The 19,061-nt window shown below is 51.4% G+C and overlaps 1 protein-coding gene across 3 annotated transcripts; it reads right to left on the bottom strand.

The window, feature by feature from the left end:
• Positions 1 to 430: 430 nt before the first annotated feature.
• On the bottom strand, positions 431 to 18,948 carry ACVR1B (activin A receptor type 1B). 3 transcript variants are annotated; one of them, XM_087771137.1, is made up of 10 exons: positions 10,765 to 18,031; positions 10,463 to 10,634; positions 9,605 to 9,844; positions 8,094 to 8,342; positions 6,624 to 6,854; positions 6,068 to 6,235; positions 5,374 to 5,530; positions 4,731 to 4,855; positions 3,940 to 4,070; positions 431 to 3,742 (listed from the first exon to the last, which is right to left on the bottom strand). In XM_087771137.1, exons 2-10 carry the CDS (start codon positions 10,476 to 10,478, stop codon positions 3,617 to 3,619), a joined length of 1,443 nt encoding a protein of 480 aa, XP_087627263.1. In that variant the 5' UTR covers positions 10,479 to 10,634; positions 10,765 to 18,031; the 3' UTR covers positions 431 to 3,616. The 3 variants fall into 3 exon arrangements, with proteins under 3 accessions (XP_087627263.1, XP_087627261.1, XP_087627262.1); XM_087771135.1 differs by lacking the exons at positions 10,463 to 10,634; positions 10,765 to 18,031 and adding an exon at positions 18,793 to 18,948; XM_087771136.1 differs by having other exon boundaries at positions 10,463 to 18,031.
• Positions 18,949 to 19,061: the final 113 nt, after the last annotated feature.

Genomic DNA, 19,061 nt, shown 5'->3' on the forward strand with positions numbered 1-19,061 from the left:
CGCTCACAGGCGGGAGGCCCTAATTAGGGAGAATTAGCGGGGGCAGTTTGCCCAGCAAACAGGGTTTCATAGAGGTGCCGGGAAGTTTGGACTGAAATTTATCCTTCTGTGAAGCTGCGGGGCCGGGGGGATGCTGCCGCCGTTCCCCCTCCCCATTACTGTCCCCCGGGGAGGGAGAGGCGGTTTCAGCTGCTCACCCCTCCCTGCCACCTCCTCGCATCGCCGCCGCTACCATCGAGGCACCTCCCGAGCGCCCCGCGGACGAGAGATGCTGCGTCCGTTCAACAGGGAGATTTGCCGAGCAGGATTCCCGGGGGATTATTTAGCTGCGGGTGAACAACCCCCCCGGAGGCTCCTCGGGAAGCGCCGCCGGCCCTCGCCACTCGGTTCCGACCCCCCTTCGCAGCAAACGGCCAGAGACTCCAACGCCTCACGTGAATAAAACAAACTTTTAATAATGTACAGCAGAAATCGACAGCCTTGTTTTATATTAAACAAAAGATTTCCTATTTTACATTGTATTTACATTTGCATACTGAAGAGGTAAAGTGTCTAAGTGGCTATTTTACAGTCCGTTTCTAATAAAATATACAAAACCAAAACAAATAAAAGGGGCAGATAAGTACCAAGAGATCTGTTCTGAAGCCAGCGTACCACGGATTAACCCTGCGCCACGGACGAGAAGCACAAGCTCCGTACCTCTGCCTCTCCCCAACGCGATTTGCCCTCGAGCAGCCGACGTCTCCCCTCCTCGTTCTGAGCTGCTGCGGCTTCGCGCTCTTGTCCTGAACTCTCTACAGTGTTGCGTTGTTTCCACGGCTGCTGCAGCCGCCCCCGAGCCGGCCACGTTTCGGAACCGGCCACGTTTCGGAGCCGGGCAGCGATTCCTACGTTTGCTACCAGTCAGCTAAGTAAGCACTGCACCTCCCTGGCACGTGTTTGCATGAAAAGTGCTGTATAAATGCTACATAGTCAGCGTTCCCGTCTCGGATCCTCCTCGGTTTTGACCATCTCGCGATGGCATCTCTCTACAAACGAGGCTTCTTCCGCAATCCTGCTTGTAGGGGATAACCTGCCGTCCTGCCCTCACCCCTTCTAACCTTATCCGGTCTGAAACCGCTCCGCTGTCTGCTGTTTGGTTTAGCGCTGAGGCAGATGCATGTGTGGCTACAGTTGGAGGGGCGGGTGGGTGAGTCAGTGCAAGTTACGTAGCTGATTTAGCGTCCTCGAGAAGCAGCCTGCGCAGTTAACAGGGAACGGGAGACTCGTACACGGGAACGAGAGCCCGCAGCGCCCTCGGAGGAGCGCGCGGCAGACGTACCTACCGGCGTGACGGGCTTTCCTACGGCAGTTTAGTTGGCAGCCGCTAAGGCTCCCTCCCCAGCCCGCCGGGACGGGCCGTCGCCAGGGGCCCATGCCAGCAGCCGAAGAGGCTTTAGGGCATCTGCGAAGCGCCCACCGCCCCGGCTTCTAAATGCTGAAGGGTTTGGTTAAGGGACGTACGGTACTGGAGGCAGACGGCAACCTCTGGCTGCGATGCGGGTCAGAACAAATCGGAGAGGGAAGCTGTACATTCACAAAGCGCACACCCCACGCTGCTCCACGAACCAGCCCCAAGTCCGCCGGCGCTCCCGCCGCCGCTCTGCGCCGCCGAGCTCCACGGCAGGATGCAAAACGGCTCCGAACACGACGCGAAAACCACGCTCCTCAATTTACACAAAGTCACAGACGAGATAGGGAGTCTGGGGGAGGACGGACACACGGACAGGTACACAGACAGCAAGAACAGAGTGTTTTTTTTAAAAAAAAAAAAAGTTAACCCCGGTGGCCGGAGCAGAGATGAAACCTCACCTTACAGAGCAGGCGCAAGGTTTGAGTAGAAACAGTTCCAGTGTAAATCGAGCTGTGTGCATTTGGTTTTTTTTCTTTTTTTGCAGTGATTTCTTTACAAACAAACAGGTCAAGAGGTAATAATTATAGATTGTTTTTCTTCTCTTATAAAGAATTAACAATATTAAAAAAAGTTAAAATCCAGACCCTCCCATAAAATAATAATAATAATAATAAAAAAAATAATAATCAAAACCACTCCAGTTAAAAGTTATGGCTTCAGAGTTATATACCGCAGATACTGACCTAACCACCGAACAACCAGCACTGCCCAGGCCGCCTTCAGCGCTGCCCTCAGCCACTTCCATTTCTGCTAGGCCCAGCTGTAGCCAACAGGCAAACCAACCCTACTTCACCCTGATTCGGCATTTAATCAAAAGAAAATTCATGCAGCCCCCCCCACCCCACGAGTTATACACAGCCACTTCCAGATTATGAGATATTTATATATGTATATTAAAAAGATGGACATCGATTTCCGAACCCCCACCCCGCTGTCAGACCCTGCCCAGCGCCTCTCGGGAGGTGCAGAGCACACCCACGCACCCAACGCCCGTGGCCAGGGCCCCGGGAAGCCTGCCCCGCGCCGCCGAGCGCGCCTGGACGGGGGGCCCAGGAATCGCGCTCCTACGAGAACGGCCTCCTGCATTTCCCCGTGGCCTGCTCTCCTTCCAGCCGGGCGCAGTGCCTGCTCTATCTCCGACACGCGTCTCAGCTCCGTGGCATCTCTCCCGGCCCAAGTCTCTCTTTCCACCCTACCAAGAATTACAAACCCCAGGGGCTCAAGACAAAAAGCCTGGATTCCAGGAGTGAAGTCAGTTCCTCGTTTGTTTTGTCTTAAAAAAGGGAGGGGGTGGCAGTGAGGCAACCTGATGGGAAGTTCCTGCAGCCGGCGTACGGACAGCAAGGCCACAGCACCCATCGGAGAGCTAAGGATCTGGTTTGAAGCAGCCTGTCCAAGCTAGACAATGCTCACTACTCAACAAGGAGAGCACCAGCGCGCACAGCTCAAGAAAAGGACACTCTAGATTTGCACATGCACAGAAAGCACGAACAGAGATGAGCCACCCTACGGGCAGACACCGCACGTCTACGGAAGGAGATGAACAGGCACAGGGACACGCGCACCTCGCGCATGCATACACCATTGCGCACACTGACAGCCAGTCAGATTTCTGTTTTTGACTTAGAATTTTTCAAGCTTAAGAAAAAGGAGGGAAATGGTTTCATGAAGCTGATAAACTCTTCAGGCTCAGCCTCTCAGAAGGGAGCACCATTTGTTTTGCAAATGCTTTTTCTGCATTAACGTGCCAGTCCCTGGAAAAATCTTCAGAGTACGGCAAGAAAAACCTTCCCTTTCCCTTCCCACTCCCAGCACCTAGCACCCGGGCCTCAAACACCGCCAATGGGTGCACCGCGCGCACTGAACTTTACAGGGATTTCCATTAAAGAAACAAGAGTTACGATCATGGCTGAGATCCCTCAGGTTAAGTCCCTCTCCAGTCTTCACGCTGTCAGGAGGTGATCATTAAAGGTTTCTGATTGTTTCATACCCAAGCAGGGAAGAGAGCGATTCAATAGGCTCCGTCACCCCACCTAGCAGCCTGTAGGTCACGCTGTCTGGTTGGTAGCAGTAGATTGGGCAGAAACACGAGGTAGGCCTCCATCACACGTCTACTCTAGTATGGCAGCTTTTGTGCAGTTTCCTCCTGCTGGGGCTCAGAGCCTAGATTTTCACATCTTCCTGGACACTGAGCTGTGAGAGGGTTTTCTTAATGCGGAGGGCGGTGAGTCGAGCCGCTCCGTTGGCATACCAGCACTCTCGCATCATCTTACCCATCACCCGTAGTGCCTAGGCAAGAAACAACGGCAGATGTCAGTGCTCTCCTCTTCCCCGACCCCAAATCGGTCTCTGCCAGGCTGCCGCCGCCTGGCTGGACGCCGACATAGACCTCCACACCTCCTAAAACGGGAGCTCAGCGCAGGGTACTTACTCTTTACTCACCTTATCGAAGGGGAAGGGGATGCGAAGATGAAAGCAGACCTTACCTCGTAGCTTTGCCACCAGTTCGGGATATTAGGCCGTAATTTCTGATCACATACGACCTTCCGCATCTCCTCAATGGAAGGATCGGAGGGTACAAGATCGTAGTACGGAAGCTGATACTCTTCGTGGATACCTGAAAGGCAGAGAAAGGGAAATGCAATTCCTGGGAGAACGGATCATCCGCACAGGGCTCACTGAAGGCAGACCGACACTGGTTTGGACTACATGACTCATCGCTGAGATGCGTCAACACTTTGCAGTTATTTAGAACAGAAACGAAGAATCTGGGATTTGAGTTTACAAGAAAAATTCAGGGAAATAAAATGCAGCTGCCCAAACTGGAACAGAGTCAGCGTGCTGCAATCAACACCTCCCAGCACAGAGGCAGGGTCGCCAAATCGTGACTGAGCCGAAGGCAGCGGGACTGGCACAGGCACGAGGGTGCCGTACTCCTGCCTGCAGCTGGATGTGCCACGACGCTCATTCGTACCGATTCGAGGGAAGAAAGCGACCCACCAAATCGGCACCACCACTTCCTTAAAACCCATCCAAAGAAACATCAGTCACCGGGCAGAGCATTAACCTCCGCCTCCCCACACGGGCCAGGCTTAGCAGCAGCCGCCGATCACTTCTGTTAACCCCCTCGGTAGCAGCACGCACGGACGTACCCTCCCGCAGCCCTGTTCTCCAGGGTCCCCTCAAACCTCGCCAACACCCGATCCGCAGAAACCACCAAGGCTGGGAAACCCAGGAGCAAGGCAAGCCGACGACACGGGCACACGAAGGGTATTACCTCCTGCGTTGCACCTTCGAGCGATCTCCCAGTAGACCAAGCCCAAGGCATAGATATCGGCACATTTAAATGAATCAAAATGCTTCATGTTAATGGTTTCATCCAAGACTTCAGGGGCCATGTATCTGCAGAACAGAAAAGGAACAGCATGTTAATTTTGAGAGGGGATTCTCTTGAAGACAGTAAATGGCAGGTTTTCCCTCACAGCACTTCTCAGCAGACAAAACTCTGCTCTGCACAGCCTTAATCAGAACAGAACTGGGCCCCATGGTCTAATAGAGCGAAGAAAATAACTCAAAAAGAATAGCAAGTTGGGAAAGAGGTAAAAACGTCCAAAAGCACATCAGGCTCCAGACAGCAGGCCTCAAAACGCTTTGGAAAATGCCAAGCTCGTTGCCAAGTATTATATGAGCTCCCTGGTGCTGAATTTACGTAGCTGGCCTACACCGCTCAGCTTGATGGCACCTGGAGACGAAGGTACTGACGTCCCTTCAACATCAATCCGGGCACAACGCTGACACTCTGCGAGACGCTTGGAAATGCTTAAGACAGAGAATTTCACCAGTGCTCAACCAGCAGCTCAGGCATTTGCTAGTCACACTCCGACGCCTTCGAACGCTGGCCAAGAACACTGTTCTCCTACCGTTTGGTTCCGACCCTTTGATTTGGTGCAATATCAATCGTATCCGTAACCGAATCATGCCGGACGGCCAGACCAAGGTCAGCGATGGCACACGTGCCATTCTTCTTCACCAAGATGTTCTTGGATTTCAGGTCTCTGTGAGCAATCCCGGGCTTTCCTAACAGAGCAAAATAAAAAGAAGCAGGGGTCAAGGTCTGGTGAAACCTATTAGTCAAACTGGCGCAGAGGCAGTACCGGATTTCAGGGCATTAGTTAAACTCTCAGTGTTGCAACACATTTTCCTGTTTGGATGCACTTCAGCGCTGAAGAACAGAGCAGCGCTGACAGCCTGCGGTACGCAAAGGCTCCGCTTACGCTTCCAAGGCACTGCTGATGCAGTAGCACCCAGAGGCCTCAAGAGGGACGTAAACTCCATCGTCCCAGGCATCAGACACGTTGATGTGGATGTAAGGAGTTTATAATTCTGCTGCTGCCTGCACTAACATCCCACCCAAGCAGCACCAATTTTAGGATGGGGATGTGAAATGCTGATATAACTCCCAGGAGCTAGCGCAAGGCTAACCCACTTTGCAGCCAGCCAAAGCAATCCGTCTATTTCTGGTCAACGCTGTTTTCCGCGCGGCACACCAGTTCCCCTCGTCAGTTCTGCTTTATTCTCAAGAATTCCCAGCACCTTTTCAAACTTCGCTCTTACCCTGAGTACCCACAATCTCCATGTGTAGGTGGGCCAGCCCGCTAGCAGCGGACAGGGCGAGCTTGATCATCCCCTCGATAGTCACTGTGTATCGATTAAGGTAGTCAAAGAGAGACCCGTGCTCATGGTAATCAGAGACGAGCCACAGCTGAGTCCACGTTCCGTTATCTGCAGCAGGAAAGAGACTGCACTCAGACAGATACAAGGCAGGGACAGCGTGCAACCATCGAGCATTTTGCACCCTGTCTTTTTGGTACAGAGGATGGCTGCTGGGTAAGGCTGCAGCTCAACAGCCAACCTGGGGGCAAATAAGGTAAAGAACTTTAAGGCAAAACACGACTTTGTAAGGTACAGCTAATGCACCGTCGCGCCTCTCAACAGCAGCAGTAATTTTACCATCTTTTGGTGAGAAACATTCAAATACATAGCTGTTTGAAAAGCATGCTGACAGCTTGCTTTAACCATTTAACTGCAAATCCAGGCGAAGAAACGCAGCTCCCAAGAGCAGGCTGCACACTGGTGAAGCCTCTGCTCTCAGGACTGAGGCACTTTTTACCTTTGTTATCCGCAGCAATAAATCCCAGGATGTTCTCATGGCGCAACATAACAGTTTGATATATTTCCGCTTCCCTAAACCAGGAACGCTCCTCACGGGAAGAGAAGATTTTTACGGCTACGTCGCCTCCACGCCACCTGCCACGCCACACTTCCCCGAAGCGGCCTTTACCAATGATCTCCTGAAGGACAATTGTCCGAGCCACAGTCCGCTGGACAAAAAGCGGCAAACCTACGGACAAGAAATTGGAGGAATAAATGCCGGTTGCGGCCAAAGAAACTCCTGAAACCTCCGAGTCTGAAGTAGAGCATCATCAGAACCTAGAAAGCTCTACGTTTGATAACGACCAGCAGCCTAAGCAAGACCCAAGCCGGCAAATGGCGGCAGTTCCTGCGTAGGACGTGCCATTTGGCGGCTTGGGCAGCATCTGCGTATCGCTTTGAAGTCGCTTGCAAACCGCCAGCGATTAAGGCACAGAGCAGTTGGGAACTCCTGCTCTATGCCAGATCAAAGTAACTTCAGCCTGAATATGCAAAGAGTGGAACTTGTTGGAGACAGACTCTACTAAAAAGCAGTAAACCCCCCAAACTTCTCTTAAGAAAGGAGTCCTAACACAGCCGCCACCTCTTGTGTAAGCTACACAGCTCACCTGCTGAGAGCATGCACAGAAGGGATCCCAAAACATTTCATGTACAGCAGATGTGGTGCTAAAGGTTTATTCCCTGGTCAAATATCAGGTTGTTATATTCTCTGCCTCTGTGGATTAGCCTACAGTTTCCATCTGCTGCAAAATTCTTTTTTTTTTTTTTTTTTTTTTAAACCTAACTGCTTTCATAGTTCAAAGTCACGAATAAAACGATGACTTCCCCATCTATTCCGGGGAGGATTTCTTTTAAGTACTACAGAAGTGAATGCTGTACATCGTCTGCTTCGGAAGACCCAAGGGTTCTTTGGGATGAAACGGGCTGTGCAAACGCAGTATTTGCACGCTGTAACATTTTCAGCTGCTAGGATCTTTCCCGTTTTCCTGCCAGCTTTAATGCAGGTGACATCCTGCATCCTTCGCTGAAAGCCAGCAACCCCCAGCTTAGCAGCTAATGTCTGTTTCCAACCCAAATCCAGTCCCAGGGCTAAACTTGAAATAGATGTAGCCGTTTGAGCTATCCTCTTGCAGAAAAGGAGGAAAGCTACTCAAATCTATTTTTACACATCAGCAGTTAAGGAGGAGTTGAACTATTGCTTTTACCCAGCCTAAGCACTGAACACCGACACGGGGCCGTGGCTACAGCGTCTACTGCATGACCGAATTTAAAACACACCCTCCGCATTACTCACGACAAGGCAACCTGAACGGGCTGACGATGCAACGGCCTCACAGCCGTGCGAAGCTGTGGCAACCAGGAGCCCAGAACAGACTCCTCCATTACAATTACAAGTTCGCATTCGTCATTTCCAGTCATATCTTAATACCTGAGCCAGAGCCGGAGGTGGAGAGATCGTAGACGAGATCTTGCAAGGTCTTATCCTTTGACAGGCACATTTCACAAGAGGGGTCTTCCATGTCCAGCCGCTGACGGTTGTGATAGACTCGTTGGTGGTGATGAAAAACAAAGACTACTATGATCATGACAACAAAGACAAGGAAGACGGGTCCGGCAATCACCGCCACTAGCTCCACAGGACCCCAGCTCGACGGGGGTTCGTTATCTTTCAGGTGTCCTTGAGAGGAAAGGGAGGAGAAAACCAGACACTTTTAGAAAATTATCACTCCTTCACCAGCGTTCTTTAAGGACTTTCTTCTTGTGTTTTAATTATACTCTCAGAGCCTGGACAATTTTAGCTTGCTGTTCCAGGATGGTAGAGGACACATCAAATAACAGCGTTAACATGGGACTGATCAAGTCATCAGGTAGGCAAACTGCAGCTAAAACCCCCAAAAGAAGACGGTGCTTCAGTTGTGGGAGCGGGGATTATTGGCACTTGCTACTTAAAAGAGGACGGGAGCCTGTTCTGGGCTGAAGTTGCTAGAACAGCCTGCATTTTACCCTCCAGAGAAAAACCATCCAGTCAGTAAGGACTCCCCCTTCTCCCTCTAACAACCAGCGAAGACTCGTACCTGAAGATGACAATTATTTGTCTTTTTGAGAACAGATAAGACTTCCCCACTGCATCCAAGGAAAACGGATACTGCAATCTTCATACGACCCACTAAATAACAGCCCAGAAATGGAGAGTAACAAGGTACGAGGAAGTACCGCATGCCCTCTCCGTCCCAGGAATTAGAGAGCAGCAGACGTTTCCCACACCCTCTCTCAAAGGCTGGGCCGCTTCCTCTTCGCATGTTCAGGATCCAGGCACCCCTCCACCCCACACACTTTGCTCTCAAGCTGCTGCCACGTTCCCGTACTCATGGCTCATCACTGAAAAGATCTGCAGTCCTAGAAGAAGGAAAGCCACTCTAGCCGATAAAAGGCAGGCTACAGCACAACTCAGCACCAGAAAAGGGACGCGGAGCCGTGCCCAGGGAACACGCACCGTCCTCAGGCCACAGCAGGCACAGAGCACCACGCAGCAGAAACTTATATTTAACCGTAGATAAACACTGCTGCTCTCAGGAGCCTGTGAGGATACCAGCAGCAGGGCTGATGAGGTGAGAGGAGTCTCCTCATAGGGAGCTACAGAGTGCAGTAAAACTGCAAAAAACCCCAAACTTTGGAAGCTTCTCCTACCCTAAAGTATAACCTCATCATCTGGTGACATTTTGTCAGCCACAGGGGAGTTCAAGCAACTTCACATTTTAATTTGAAGTAGTTTGTTGTTATTTCCACTTTACAGATGAAGGAAATAAACCTAGTGCTCAAGTTCACACAGCAACCTAAGGGAAGAAGGGAAAACAGGACCGAGAACTCCTTATTCCCAATCCCAAACAGACAGCTCCTCTCCTCCCCACTTCAAACAGATTTATTTAGCTCTCTACTCACCACTGGGAACCATTAAATCAATTTTGTTGCAAAAATCAGAGTAGCAGCAGTGAGTATTACGCAGATCTTCCGAACTCAGACAATAGAAGGGTTTCCCAGCAGGAATCAGCTTTGCTTCAGGAATGCAGGTCCGAACGTGATGTTTAACACCGTCCAGGTTGAAGACCGAGACCATGCACGCGCCGTCCGTTTCACACGTGGAGTTTGCTTGCTTGCAGTCAGAGCACAAACATGTCAAAGCTGCAGAAATCCAAACAAGACCACCTCCTTAAAATGCACCAGAGACCAAACGCTCAGACAAGAGAAAACTTCCTTCTTTCAATTGCCCATTTCAGAGGGAAGGGGCCATTCTTAGGCTCGGGATAATTCCCGACTTTAGGAAGAGAACAAGCCATAGTCAGTATTTCAGACCCGCAAGAACCCAACCGAAGCACGAAATACAAGGTGGAATCAGAGGAGCCTTTCCAGAAGATGACTGCCCAGCCCGCCCTTTTTCCTGCCCCTGTTGCAACCATTAACAGGGATGACCCAAGCCATCCATGCAAACTAGGCTAGATTTTACCAAGATCCACTCCCGACCCAACCTAGGGTCAGAATTCAAGTTGAAAACAACAATTACTCAAACTGACAGACTCGATTTCACCTGAACTGCCTGCCCAGGCTTCCTCAGCCACGCCAAAGACGAGCTGCCCATTAGCAGGGCTAGCGAGGGACGACCACCCCAGCTCGTGGGAGACAACAAGCAGCTGGCAGATGCCAAAACAAAACCAATCCAAACTGACTACACAAGCCAAGCACGCTACACCCAGCTGGATCAGTCACTTATTTAGTAACTGCTTTCCTGATCCGAGACACTACCTTGGGTCAAATACATTCCTGGCTTTTTGCCTGCTCGCCGTGAAGATTATTTGGGTAAAGAGCGAAGGAGAAACTCCGAGGCAGATTCCCACATTTTTCCGTCTCCCAGCTGTCATTGTGCTTTTCTCAAGCTGCCTGAAAAACTGTAAGCAAATCCCCAGGCATCGCCATCCTTGGGAACAAAGAGCGAATACAACAATGTCAAGAAGAAGGGTGGGGCCTGTTTAGCAGCACGCAGTATTTTCTTCAGCTTTCATCAGATCTTTCAGCCTCCCTGGAGGGATTCAGAAACATGTACTTACCCGCTGCAGAAATGGTCTTTCAGGTAGGGAGAGTTTGAAGAAGTGCTTTAAAAGATACAGGCGCCACAGTGAACTCTCCCCAGTCCGATAGCTAAATCCTCTACGTCTGCTTGCACCCTCTCGGTCTAAAGACGCAGGCCCAAGTCGCTGTCAACACTCGGGTGTGCGTCAGCCACCTTCCCGTGGGGCAAGGGAAACGCCGAGCCCTCAGTCGTGCCATCTCTGGCAACCAGCAGGTTTAAGGAGCGTCGGCATTCGAGGATATCGACGGCACTGGAAGAGCCTCTTGCTCCCAGCCAGCGCAGCGGAGAGGCACGCTGCTGGGGGCACGTTACCTCGAGCTTAACGAAAAACAAGCAGGTCCTGATCAACTTCAGGGTTCATTTAGGAGGAAGGTACCCGTTATCCCAGTGTCCTAGGTAAATCGGTTAGGCTAATTGCATTACTATTCACTTAATTCTCTCTGGACACTCTGCTCCTCATTTCCGAGCTGTTGTTGTGAGCTGCTTAACAGCTCCAAGGTGGGCTGCAGTATCTCAGACAGGCTAAATGCAGCTGCTGGGGAGTTTTGAACCACCAGATTCAAAACTGCAGAAGCAGTAAAAAGCCAGCAAACCGCAGAAGAGCTGGTAAGTGAGGCACCTTTAAAATGCATCACGAGCAAATGTAGCTTATTACTATGTGCTTAGCAAGGCCAAGGAAAAGGGACGTAGAATAGTAAATGGCCAGGGAAGACCCTGAGACCAAACGATATCGAGAAGGGTTGAGAGCACCGCGCCCGTGGATGATGCAGCTTTTAAGGGGAAACTCCGTAATGAAAGGAAAAACACTCGCTAATGATCAACTTGACAAACAGCTCCGAGTACACCGTTTGCCGGTGGTCAGCAGAGCACGGAAAGGACAATTCTTCTGAAACACACGCACGCTTGGGGGAACAAAGGTTGGTTATAATGGAGTTTGTATGAAAACATGAGAAAGGAAAGAGCAGCCAGGGCACATTCCTACCTTCAAGTATACTTAAAAGGAAATAGTGTTTTAAAGCATCTCCTTTATTACTTTATCAAAAACTCAAGGTACGAATCAAAAACATTTAAACCACACGCATTTCACCATGTAGGCTCTTTTCAACTTGATTTAGATACAGCAAAACTGAACTTTGCTCCTGTTAGGCTCATTTTTAAGGTCTCAAGCCCAAGATTTAGGCGATGGCAGTTTCGCTTCCAGAGGCTCAGAAGTAAATAAAACACTTCAAGGCACTAATAAAACTGGTTTTGTAAACTTCTTACTGAAGTATCTGGCCTGAAACTAAGCATCCTTTTGAGAAGGAAAGCAGAGGAGCTGGTTGTATCTGCTCAGTTTCATTTGTAGAGTTAAAAAAAAAAAAAAAGAAAGAAATCTGTTTACCTTCGAGGTACAATACCAGCGCCCCAGTGCACAGGGACAGAGTCGGAAGATCCTTATCTGTTCTGCGCAGAAAGCAGAAGTTTCCTGCTAAGGAGGGGTACGCCCCACAGAGCACGGCCTCGTTTCACCTCCTGGTGGTGTCAGCTGATGCTCCCCCTTTGAGACAACCGCTCTTTTTTAAGAGCGATTCTTACGGTTTGCACCTCAAAACCCGCTACGGTAAGGACAGCAACGCGAACAAAGAAAACTACGCCTTCAGCACACGTATGTACTTCTGCTACACCTCGCATGAGAGGCCCTCGAGGGGCTTTCTAGATATTCCAGTCCATAACTTCTGGGCTGCAGGTAGGCACTCAAATTTTAGGAAAGATGGTCAGATCCCTGGGTAGGAGCTGAAATCCAGCTCCAGCCTCCCTCGGGCAGCCAGGAGTCGACTCTGTCTTTATTTTTATTACGGAAAAGCCCAGGATATACATCTACCATGGCTACAGCCATATCCACCCTAAGCATCACCTACCGCTGGCTGCCAGCGCTGCAGGAGAAGGGCCCCGCTCCCACAGGCACCGGCCGTGCCAGGGAGGAAAGGCCTGTCTGCACCGGGGCTCGCCGGGAACCGGGAAGCTTCCGGCAGAAAGGAGAATTACAGGGCAACCCACGCGGGTCCAGCATTTCAAGTTTGATTAACCAGAAGGGAAAATTCTTCTCATATCAGTAACACCAGAAGTCAGGAAAAAGCAACTGTTCTTTCCCCTTGGGTGAGGGTCAGAAAACGGACAGGTACGCAGAGCTCCCGGCCCAGCATCCCTCGCCCGCTTCCGAGAGCAGCTGGGGACGCCTGGGCGAAGCGAACGGAGACAGGAGTGAATAAAAGCATTTTTTCATGCCAACAGCATTCTTTTTATTTGGGAAGAAAAGCTCCTATTGAGCAAAACATATAATCTACTTAATAAAAGAAACTGACTGGGCTGAAGAAAAGAGATGGGGCAAAGGAAAACAAAAGAGCAGTTCCCACAGCCGGGGCGGCGCGTTCCCCTCTCGCAGAACGCCTGGGGATGAGTCTGCACGGGAAGGTGCTCCAGAAGTTGGCAGCAGAGCCTGCTCTATCTGCTCAGCACACTCTTTCTGACGTTCTGCTCAGAGACAAACCCAACCCTTTAAAGAAGCTGTTTAAACAAGCCTAACATTAAGCTGCAGATCCCCAGAATGAAAGCTTTGTTCTCGCTCAAGAGATGGATCGGGTTGGTATTTATACTCAAGCAAACCCTCACACTGCGATTTAATCCGAGGCAGAGCGCAGGTGGTCGTGACATCAATCGCAGGAGCAAGCCAGCCCGGTGCCGGTCCTCACTGCTCTCCCTAAAAACCAGAGAGCGGTCAGTCGGCGCTGCCAAAAGACAAACTCTCCTTGATCCTCACTAAGGCAGCCCAGGGCTCGGCTGCCGGGCCGCGTACTCCTTCAAGTGACCACCCTGTGCCCCAGAGGTGCTCCTGCTCCCCAGCGAGGTTCACGGGTTACAGGCGGCAGCAGGGCTGCTCCCGGCAGGAACCGTGGGCACAGAGGTATTAGGATCCCTTTGCATTACCTACAGCAGAGAGGAAAACAAGAGAAGGCCCTCTTGTACCAACTTCCCCCATTAAAGGTGACGGGCATTTACCAAATGAATCCAAACAAAGAGGTGGGGGTCCGTGGATGAGAGCTCTAGGCTCCAGGGAGACTAAAATATTAAGCTCTGACAGTCAAAGAACATTTCCTTTTTTCCAGCAACTATCTGAGCTCATTTTGCACATATTTATTCTCGCACAGGATTGCATGTGTCAAGATGTCTCTGCAGCTAGACAGGGGAAAGTTTTGCAGCAAAATCTAATGTAATGGTGTTAACCACCTTTTGGAATACATTTTCCAAAATCTCCTGAAGCCGTGCTACGCAAGATGACATTTTCTCAGGGCTAAACGCTACCTGATCAAGATGTATTAAGAAAATTAACCTGAAGACGATCACGGGTAAAATTGCCAATAACCACCCACGTATTTACCAGATAAACAGATTTTTGCAGCGATTGTAAGCTGCTGTTCTTTTTCCACAGTCTGAACCGAGGCTGGAAGAACAATGATTCCCCTGACTTCTGAGCCTTTATAAGGCTCTGGAACAGGAGCTGCAATTTATTACGTCTCTGTACAGCACCTAACTTAATGAGACCCAATCTGGTAGTGATGTTTTAATGCTGCAGCAGCATAATGTTAGCAAGAGAAATGGAAAACAATTGGGTTTGTACCTCTGCTGTTTCTTTAGATGCTATAATGAAGAGGGACATGTGTAAACACGCTTGGAAGAAAGAAATACCTTTCAGTGTTTCGCTATATGCCGTGCCGAAATAAAGACAGAATAACCTTTATCACAGAGCGTTTTGCCCAAGAGCAGGTGAGGAATAAAATCCATTCCCTTGCGGCAAGAGAGCAGAGGTCTGTTCCAGGAGTCCCTTTGTGCTCCTCGTTCAGCCATTCCACCCCAAGAACCGTGCTTCAAGAAAACAACCAGGGCTTCAGTTTCAAAAGGCAGGGATGAGGACACTCGGAGCCACCTGACGGAGACTTTAAAAACAAAGATTTACTTTCCATTATATTCATCTCGATTCATCTGCTGCCTGGCGTCAACAGCTGGGATCCCTACATCCCTCTCTAGGATACGCCCGAGTCCAAAACGCCCGCCTCGTACAGCACACCAGTATCTGCTCCGAGCCCCAGAGCCAGCTCATCTACACCCACCGTCTCCAAAGTCAAGTGCGAGGCCAGTTCTGGGTGCTCACGCTGCCCCTGTTTCTTTACAGAGGAGGTGAAGAAATGAGTAGATTTGCTCTTCTGTAGATACAGTACCACCACCTCGAATATCTTTCCTACATCTCGCTGCCCCATCAGCTTCTCCTCCTACTTTCAGATCTCAACATGTCTTTTCCTCCTTGCCGGTGCTTATGAAATCTACTGACCCACTGCTGCTAAATGAAACAGAGTTAAAATTAGCTGCAAAGTACTACGAAAAAAGCACTTTCACGCAAGTCATCCAGAAACTAAAAATTGTACTAGGATATTTAAAGTTGGAAACAAGAGTCCCAACTTTTTCAAGCTGGCTGCAGTCCCCTGGCACAGGTTGAACCTGACATGAACACATCATGGCTGACTAGAAAACATCTACTAAATGGAAAAAAAAAAAAAAGGCAGGAAGAACCTTTAAAGTGAAGAACTTTCCCTGCATCTACTCAAGTAACACAAAAGGAGAGCTTCTAAATGAATTTTAAATAAGTGAATTGACAGGAGTCTCATCATTAATAGGTTAATTAGAAGAAGCCTTGACATTGCTGCTGCTGTTGCTCTGCAACTTAGAAAACAGACATATGGCTCCGAACTCCCTCTCCAGGCTCTGGGCTGACACCTATTTTGTGTTTTAACTTGTTAGGAAACCAGTTTAGGAGCCACCCATACCACACCAGTACTGTGGAAGAAAGCCCTGCAAACCAGCCGCATGGCAAGGCAGATGCACAGGTCGTTATCGATGGCTTTCAAGACTTAAAACCGATGCTGTTTATTCTCGGGCAATTGGCACACGCTTTTTCAGAGTCTAAATAACAAGTTGTTTAATGTGTAGTCTATATTCTGACACCCAGCAGTCCACGGGTTGCTTCCAAAAAGCCCACAGAAAGCAGCAAGCACTAGAAAACCAAGCCTTTGTTGAGGGGCTCTAACGTGCAGTGAAGTCTGCTTTTCTGGTAAAAAAAATAAATGTATGGGTCCACAATCCATGAGAAGGGAGGCTGGCAAGCCAGTGGCTTAAATAACGAGGACAAAAGAGGTCTCCCACCCCTGCGACTGCTCACACACAAGGGTCTGACTCCACAAGCTCAGCACCAGCGAACGTTTCATCCCTGTAATACCATCGCAGCTTTCTCCCTCGAGACAAGCAATTCCTTCTCGGTCTGCTCAGATAACCGCGCTGGCTGTGCGGTGGAGAACATATTTCCACTGGTCAACACCCAGTGAACTTTGCTTGCTGTTAAGAGAATTGACGTTTTACTTCACTCCTTTCGCAATAGCGATTTCCGGAGCATCCACTACTGGCAGCGGGCGGCGTACCCAGGGAAAAAAAAATCCGACTGTCTGGCCAAGGAGCTGAAGGAGTTCAAGAATGCTTGTTGGACACTGCTTTTAATTTCCAGTTAGAGGAGTCTTTCTTGGAAAGTTGTAGGATATAACTTATGGACCACGCGGAGTTTGCCTGATTTAACCGGGTAAATATTTTAAGCAGGTGTTAATAATAAAATCTGCTGGCCCAAGATTGCTCCCCACAGTATTCTTTTGCTTTATTTCAAGCACGCAAACAAAGCCGACCTACAACCACCCTGTAACCGTCGCTGCAGAGGCACCTTTTTTTTTTTCTTTTCCCCCCCCTTTTTTTTTTTTAAAGGAAGGAGTGTGGGGAGGTGTTTTCTACTCTGTTTACCGACGCACACAGAGGTTCACAGCTCCCAAGCACCGCAGAAATTAGTATGTGGACCTACCCTGAAATAAGCAGCTGTTAAGACCTCTTGTATAAAGCACAACAGTAAGGGCAGGCCTGGCTGGCTGAGGCGGCACGCCGAGCGTGCATCATGGCTGCTCGAGCAGCAAACAATTCACAGGGTTAGGGTCCCTCTTCCCTGCCGTCCTGCTCCCAGCTCCAAGCGCGGCTCCCTCGCGCCCCTGAAGCCAGCCTGAGCTCGCACCTTCTACCAGACAGCACGAACAAAAACGTACAGCACATACTGAGCGGAAACAATAGCCAGCCATACAGAGCCCAGTATCAAAGGCACTGATAGTCGGCTGAGTTTCCAGGAGATACGCACAGTCAATTGGCCCTTTCCTGTTTATTTATTATTATTTTTTTCTTAAATAAACACCAGCTGTATATAAAACGCAAAGTGAAAGTCTGAGAGGAGACGTGGGATGAGGTCCTGCTTTGCCATTTATCACAGAAAAGCTGAAACACCTTCCTCGGGCTGGATTTTACTTTAGGTTAAAACAAAGCCCAGCCACTCTCCCCTGAAGCATATTTGTATGACCAGATTCAACAGGACTCGCAAAACCACCCCTAACCTACTGCCCTAGTGGGGTTTAAAGCCATTTTCTGTAGCTAACAAGTCCAGATCTGCACACACAAAGTTATTACCTTCTGACAGTCGGTTGGTAATACATAACATGAACGGCGAGAGGATTGGGGAGGAGAAAAATGTTTCAGTGCGGTTCCTGTTAGAACAGGTACCTGTGTTACACAAGCAGCGATCACCCCCGATAGCCGCGGAGAGATGGACCGGGCGGCGAAGCCTCGGACGCTGGAAAGGCCGCTGCCACTAGCCTGTCCTCTGTCGCTGCCAAGAGGTGCTCAGAGATGCTTCGGGCCCATCCAGCTCGGGGGAAAGGGGCTGATCTTTTATTTAAAAGCATGGAGCTGATACCTCTCGCTCTTCCCCGAGGAAGTGGCAGCGGTCGCACCCCCCCAGGTAAAGAAAAAGGATCGCCACAGAACAAACAACCGAAACAAAGGGTTTTCCCTCACTCACCTCCCTCCAAACAAATATTTACAGTCATTACAATCCAGAGGCACAGGGTTCTAGAAAGGTTTCTTTAAAAAAAAAAACCCCAGGTTCCACGAGGCTATATATTAAGCACACACCGAAGTCTCTGGTGCATGGGGGCTGCCCAATGCCCCCCTCGGCCGGGTGGACAGGCCGATGGGAAGAGGCCACCAACTCCCGAGGTCTGCTGGAGGCTCAGCAACAACACGGTGGCACTTCCCACCCCGCGGCCGAGCCCTTCCCGGGGCCGCAAAACACCCCTGGCCCCCAACATAGGCAGACCCCCCCCCCAGGTCTTCCTCGCTCCGGGAAAAGCCCATCAATTCCAGTTTCCTTCGTCGTCTCCGGAAGCCAGGCTCCCAGTTCTCCCCCCAGCCGAAGCCAAGGCCAGCCTGCGCCTCCTCGGAGCATCCCCGGCACCGGGAGGAGGCCCCGCTCTCCGGCCCCCTCCCCAGGTGCTGCCGCCCCTCCAGACACACAAGCGCCCCCTCTGTGGAGGCCGTGGCCCCCCCAAACACGCTCCAGGGTCCCCCTCACACCCCGGCCAATGCCCCCCCCGGCCAGGCTCGACCCCCGCCTGGGGGGCTCGGTGCTACCCAACACCCCAAGCCCTTGATGCCTCCAGAGACCCCCCCCAGCCCACGGACCGCCCCCATTCCTTCTCCCCACCCCGAAACCCTCTCCTCTGCCCCCCAGCCCCTCAGGGCCCTCCCGTGGCCTAGAGGAACCCTCCAGCCCCTCTCGCACCCCCTTCTCCCCCCCAAAACCTCACCCCCGCCCCCCCCCCCGGGCCGCCCCCACCCCCGGGCCCGGGCTCGCCCCTGCCCCCCCCGCTCTCCTCAGCCCCCCGCATCGCCTCCCCCCTCGCTTCTCCTCATCGACCCCCGCTTCCCCTCACGATTCCTCCCCGCATCCCCTCAGCATCCCCCCACCCCCGGTTCCCCTCACGGCGCCGGGCGGGGGCGGGGCGGCGCGCCGCCATGTTGTCCCCGGTGCGGGCCGGGCCCGGGAGCCGCCACTCACCGCGGGCCCCGCCGAGTCCCCCGGCCAGGAGCAGGGCGAGCAGGACGGCGGCGGCGGGCGGGGGCCGGCGGGCGCAGGGCGGCGGCGGCGGGGGGCGGGCGGCCATGGCGAGCGCCGCGGCCTCGGTGCCGAGCGGCCGCCAGCGCCTGCGGGAGGGGCGAGCGCCGGCGCGCGGCCCGGGGGCGGGGCAAGCCTTAAAGGGGACGCCCCGCGCCGCGCGTCTTAAAGGGGAGGGTGCGCCAGGCGCGGGTCGGCCGACACGGAACCGG

This window comes from Nipponia nippon, unplaced genomic scaffold (genome assembly GCF_047370975.1).
Source record: "Nipponia nippon isolate SJK-2023a ecotype South Korea unplaced genomic scaffold, ASM4737097v1 scaffold_35, whole genome shotgun sequence".
Taxonomy (NCBI): Eukaryota; Metazoa; Chordata; class Aves; order Pelecaniformes; family Threskiornithidae; genus Nipponia; species Nipponia nippon.

Excerpts from the sequence above, each read along its gene's own strand:
- ACVR1B (XM_087771135.1), bottom strand. The coding sequence starts at position 18,898 with ATGGCCGCCCGCCCCCCGCCGCCGCCGCCCTGCGCCCGCCGGCCCCCG. Across the intron at positions 6,236-6,623 it reads TATTGCTGCGGATAACAAAG|ATAACGGAACGTGGACTCAG; the intron begins GTAAAAAGTGCC and ends TTCCTGCTGCAG. Across the intron at positions 3,743-3,939 it reads ACTGGTGGCAAAGCTACGAG|GCACTACGGGTGATGGGTAA; the intron begins GTAAGGTCTGCT and ends TTTCTTGCCTAG.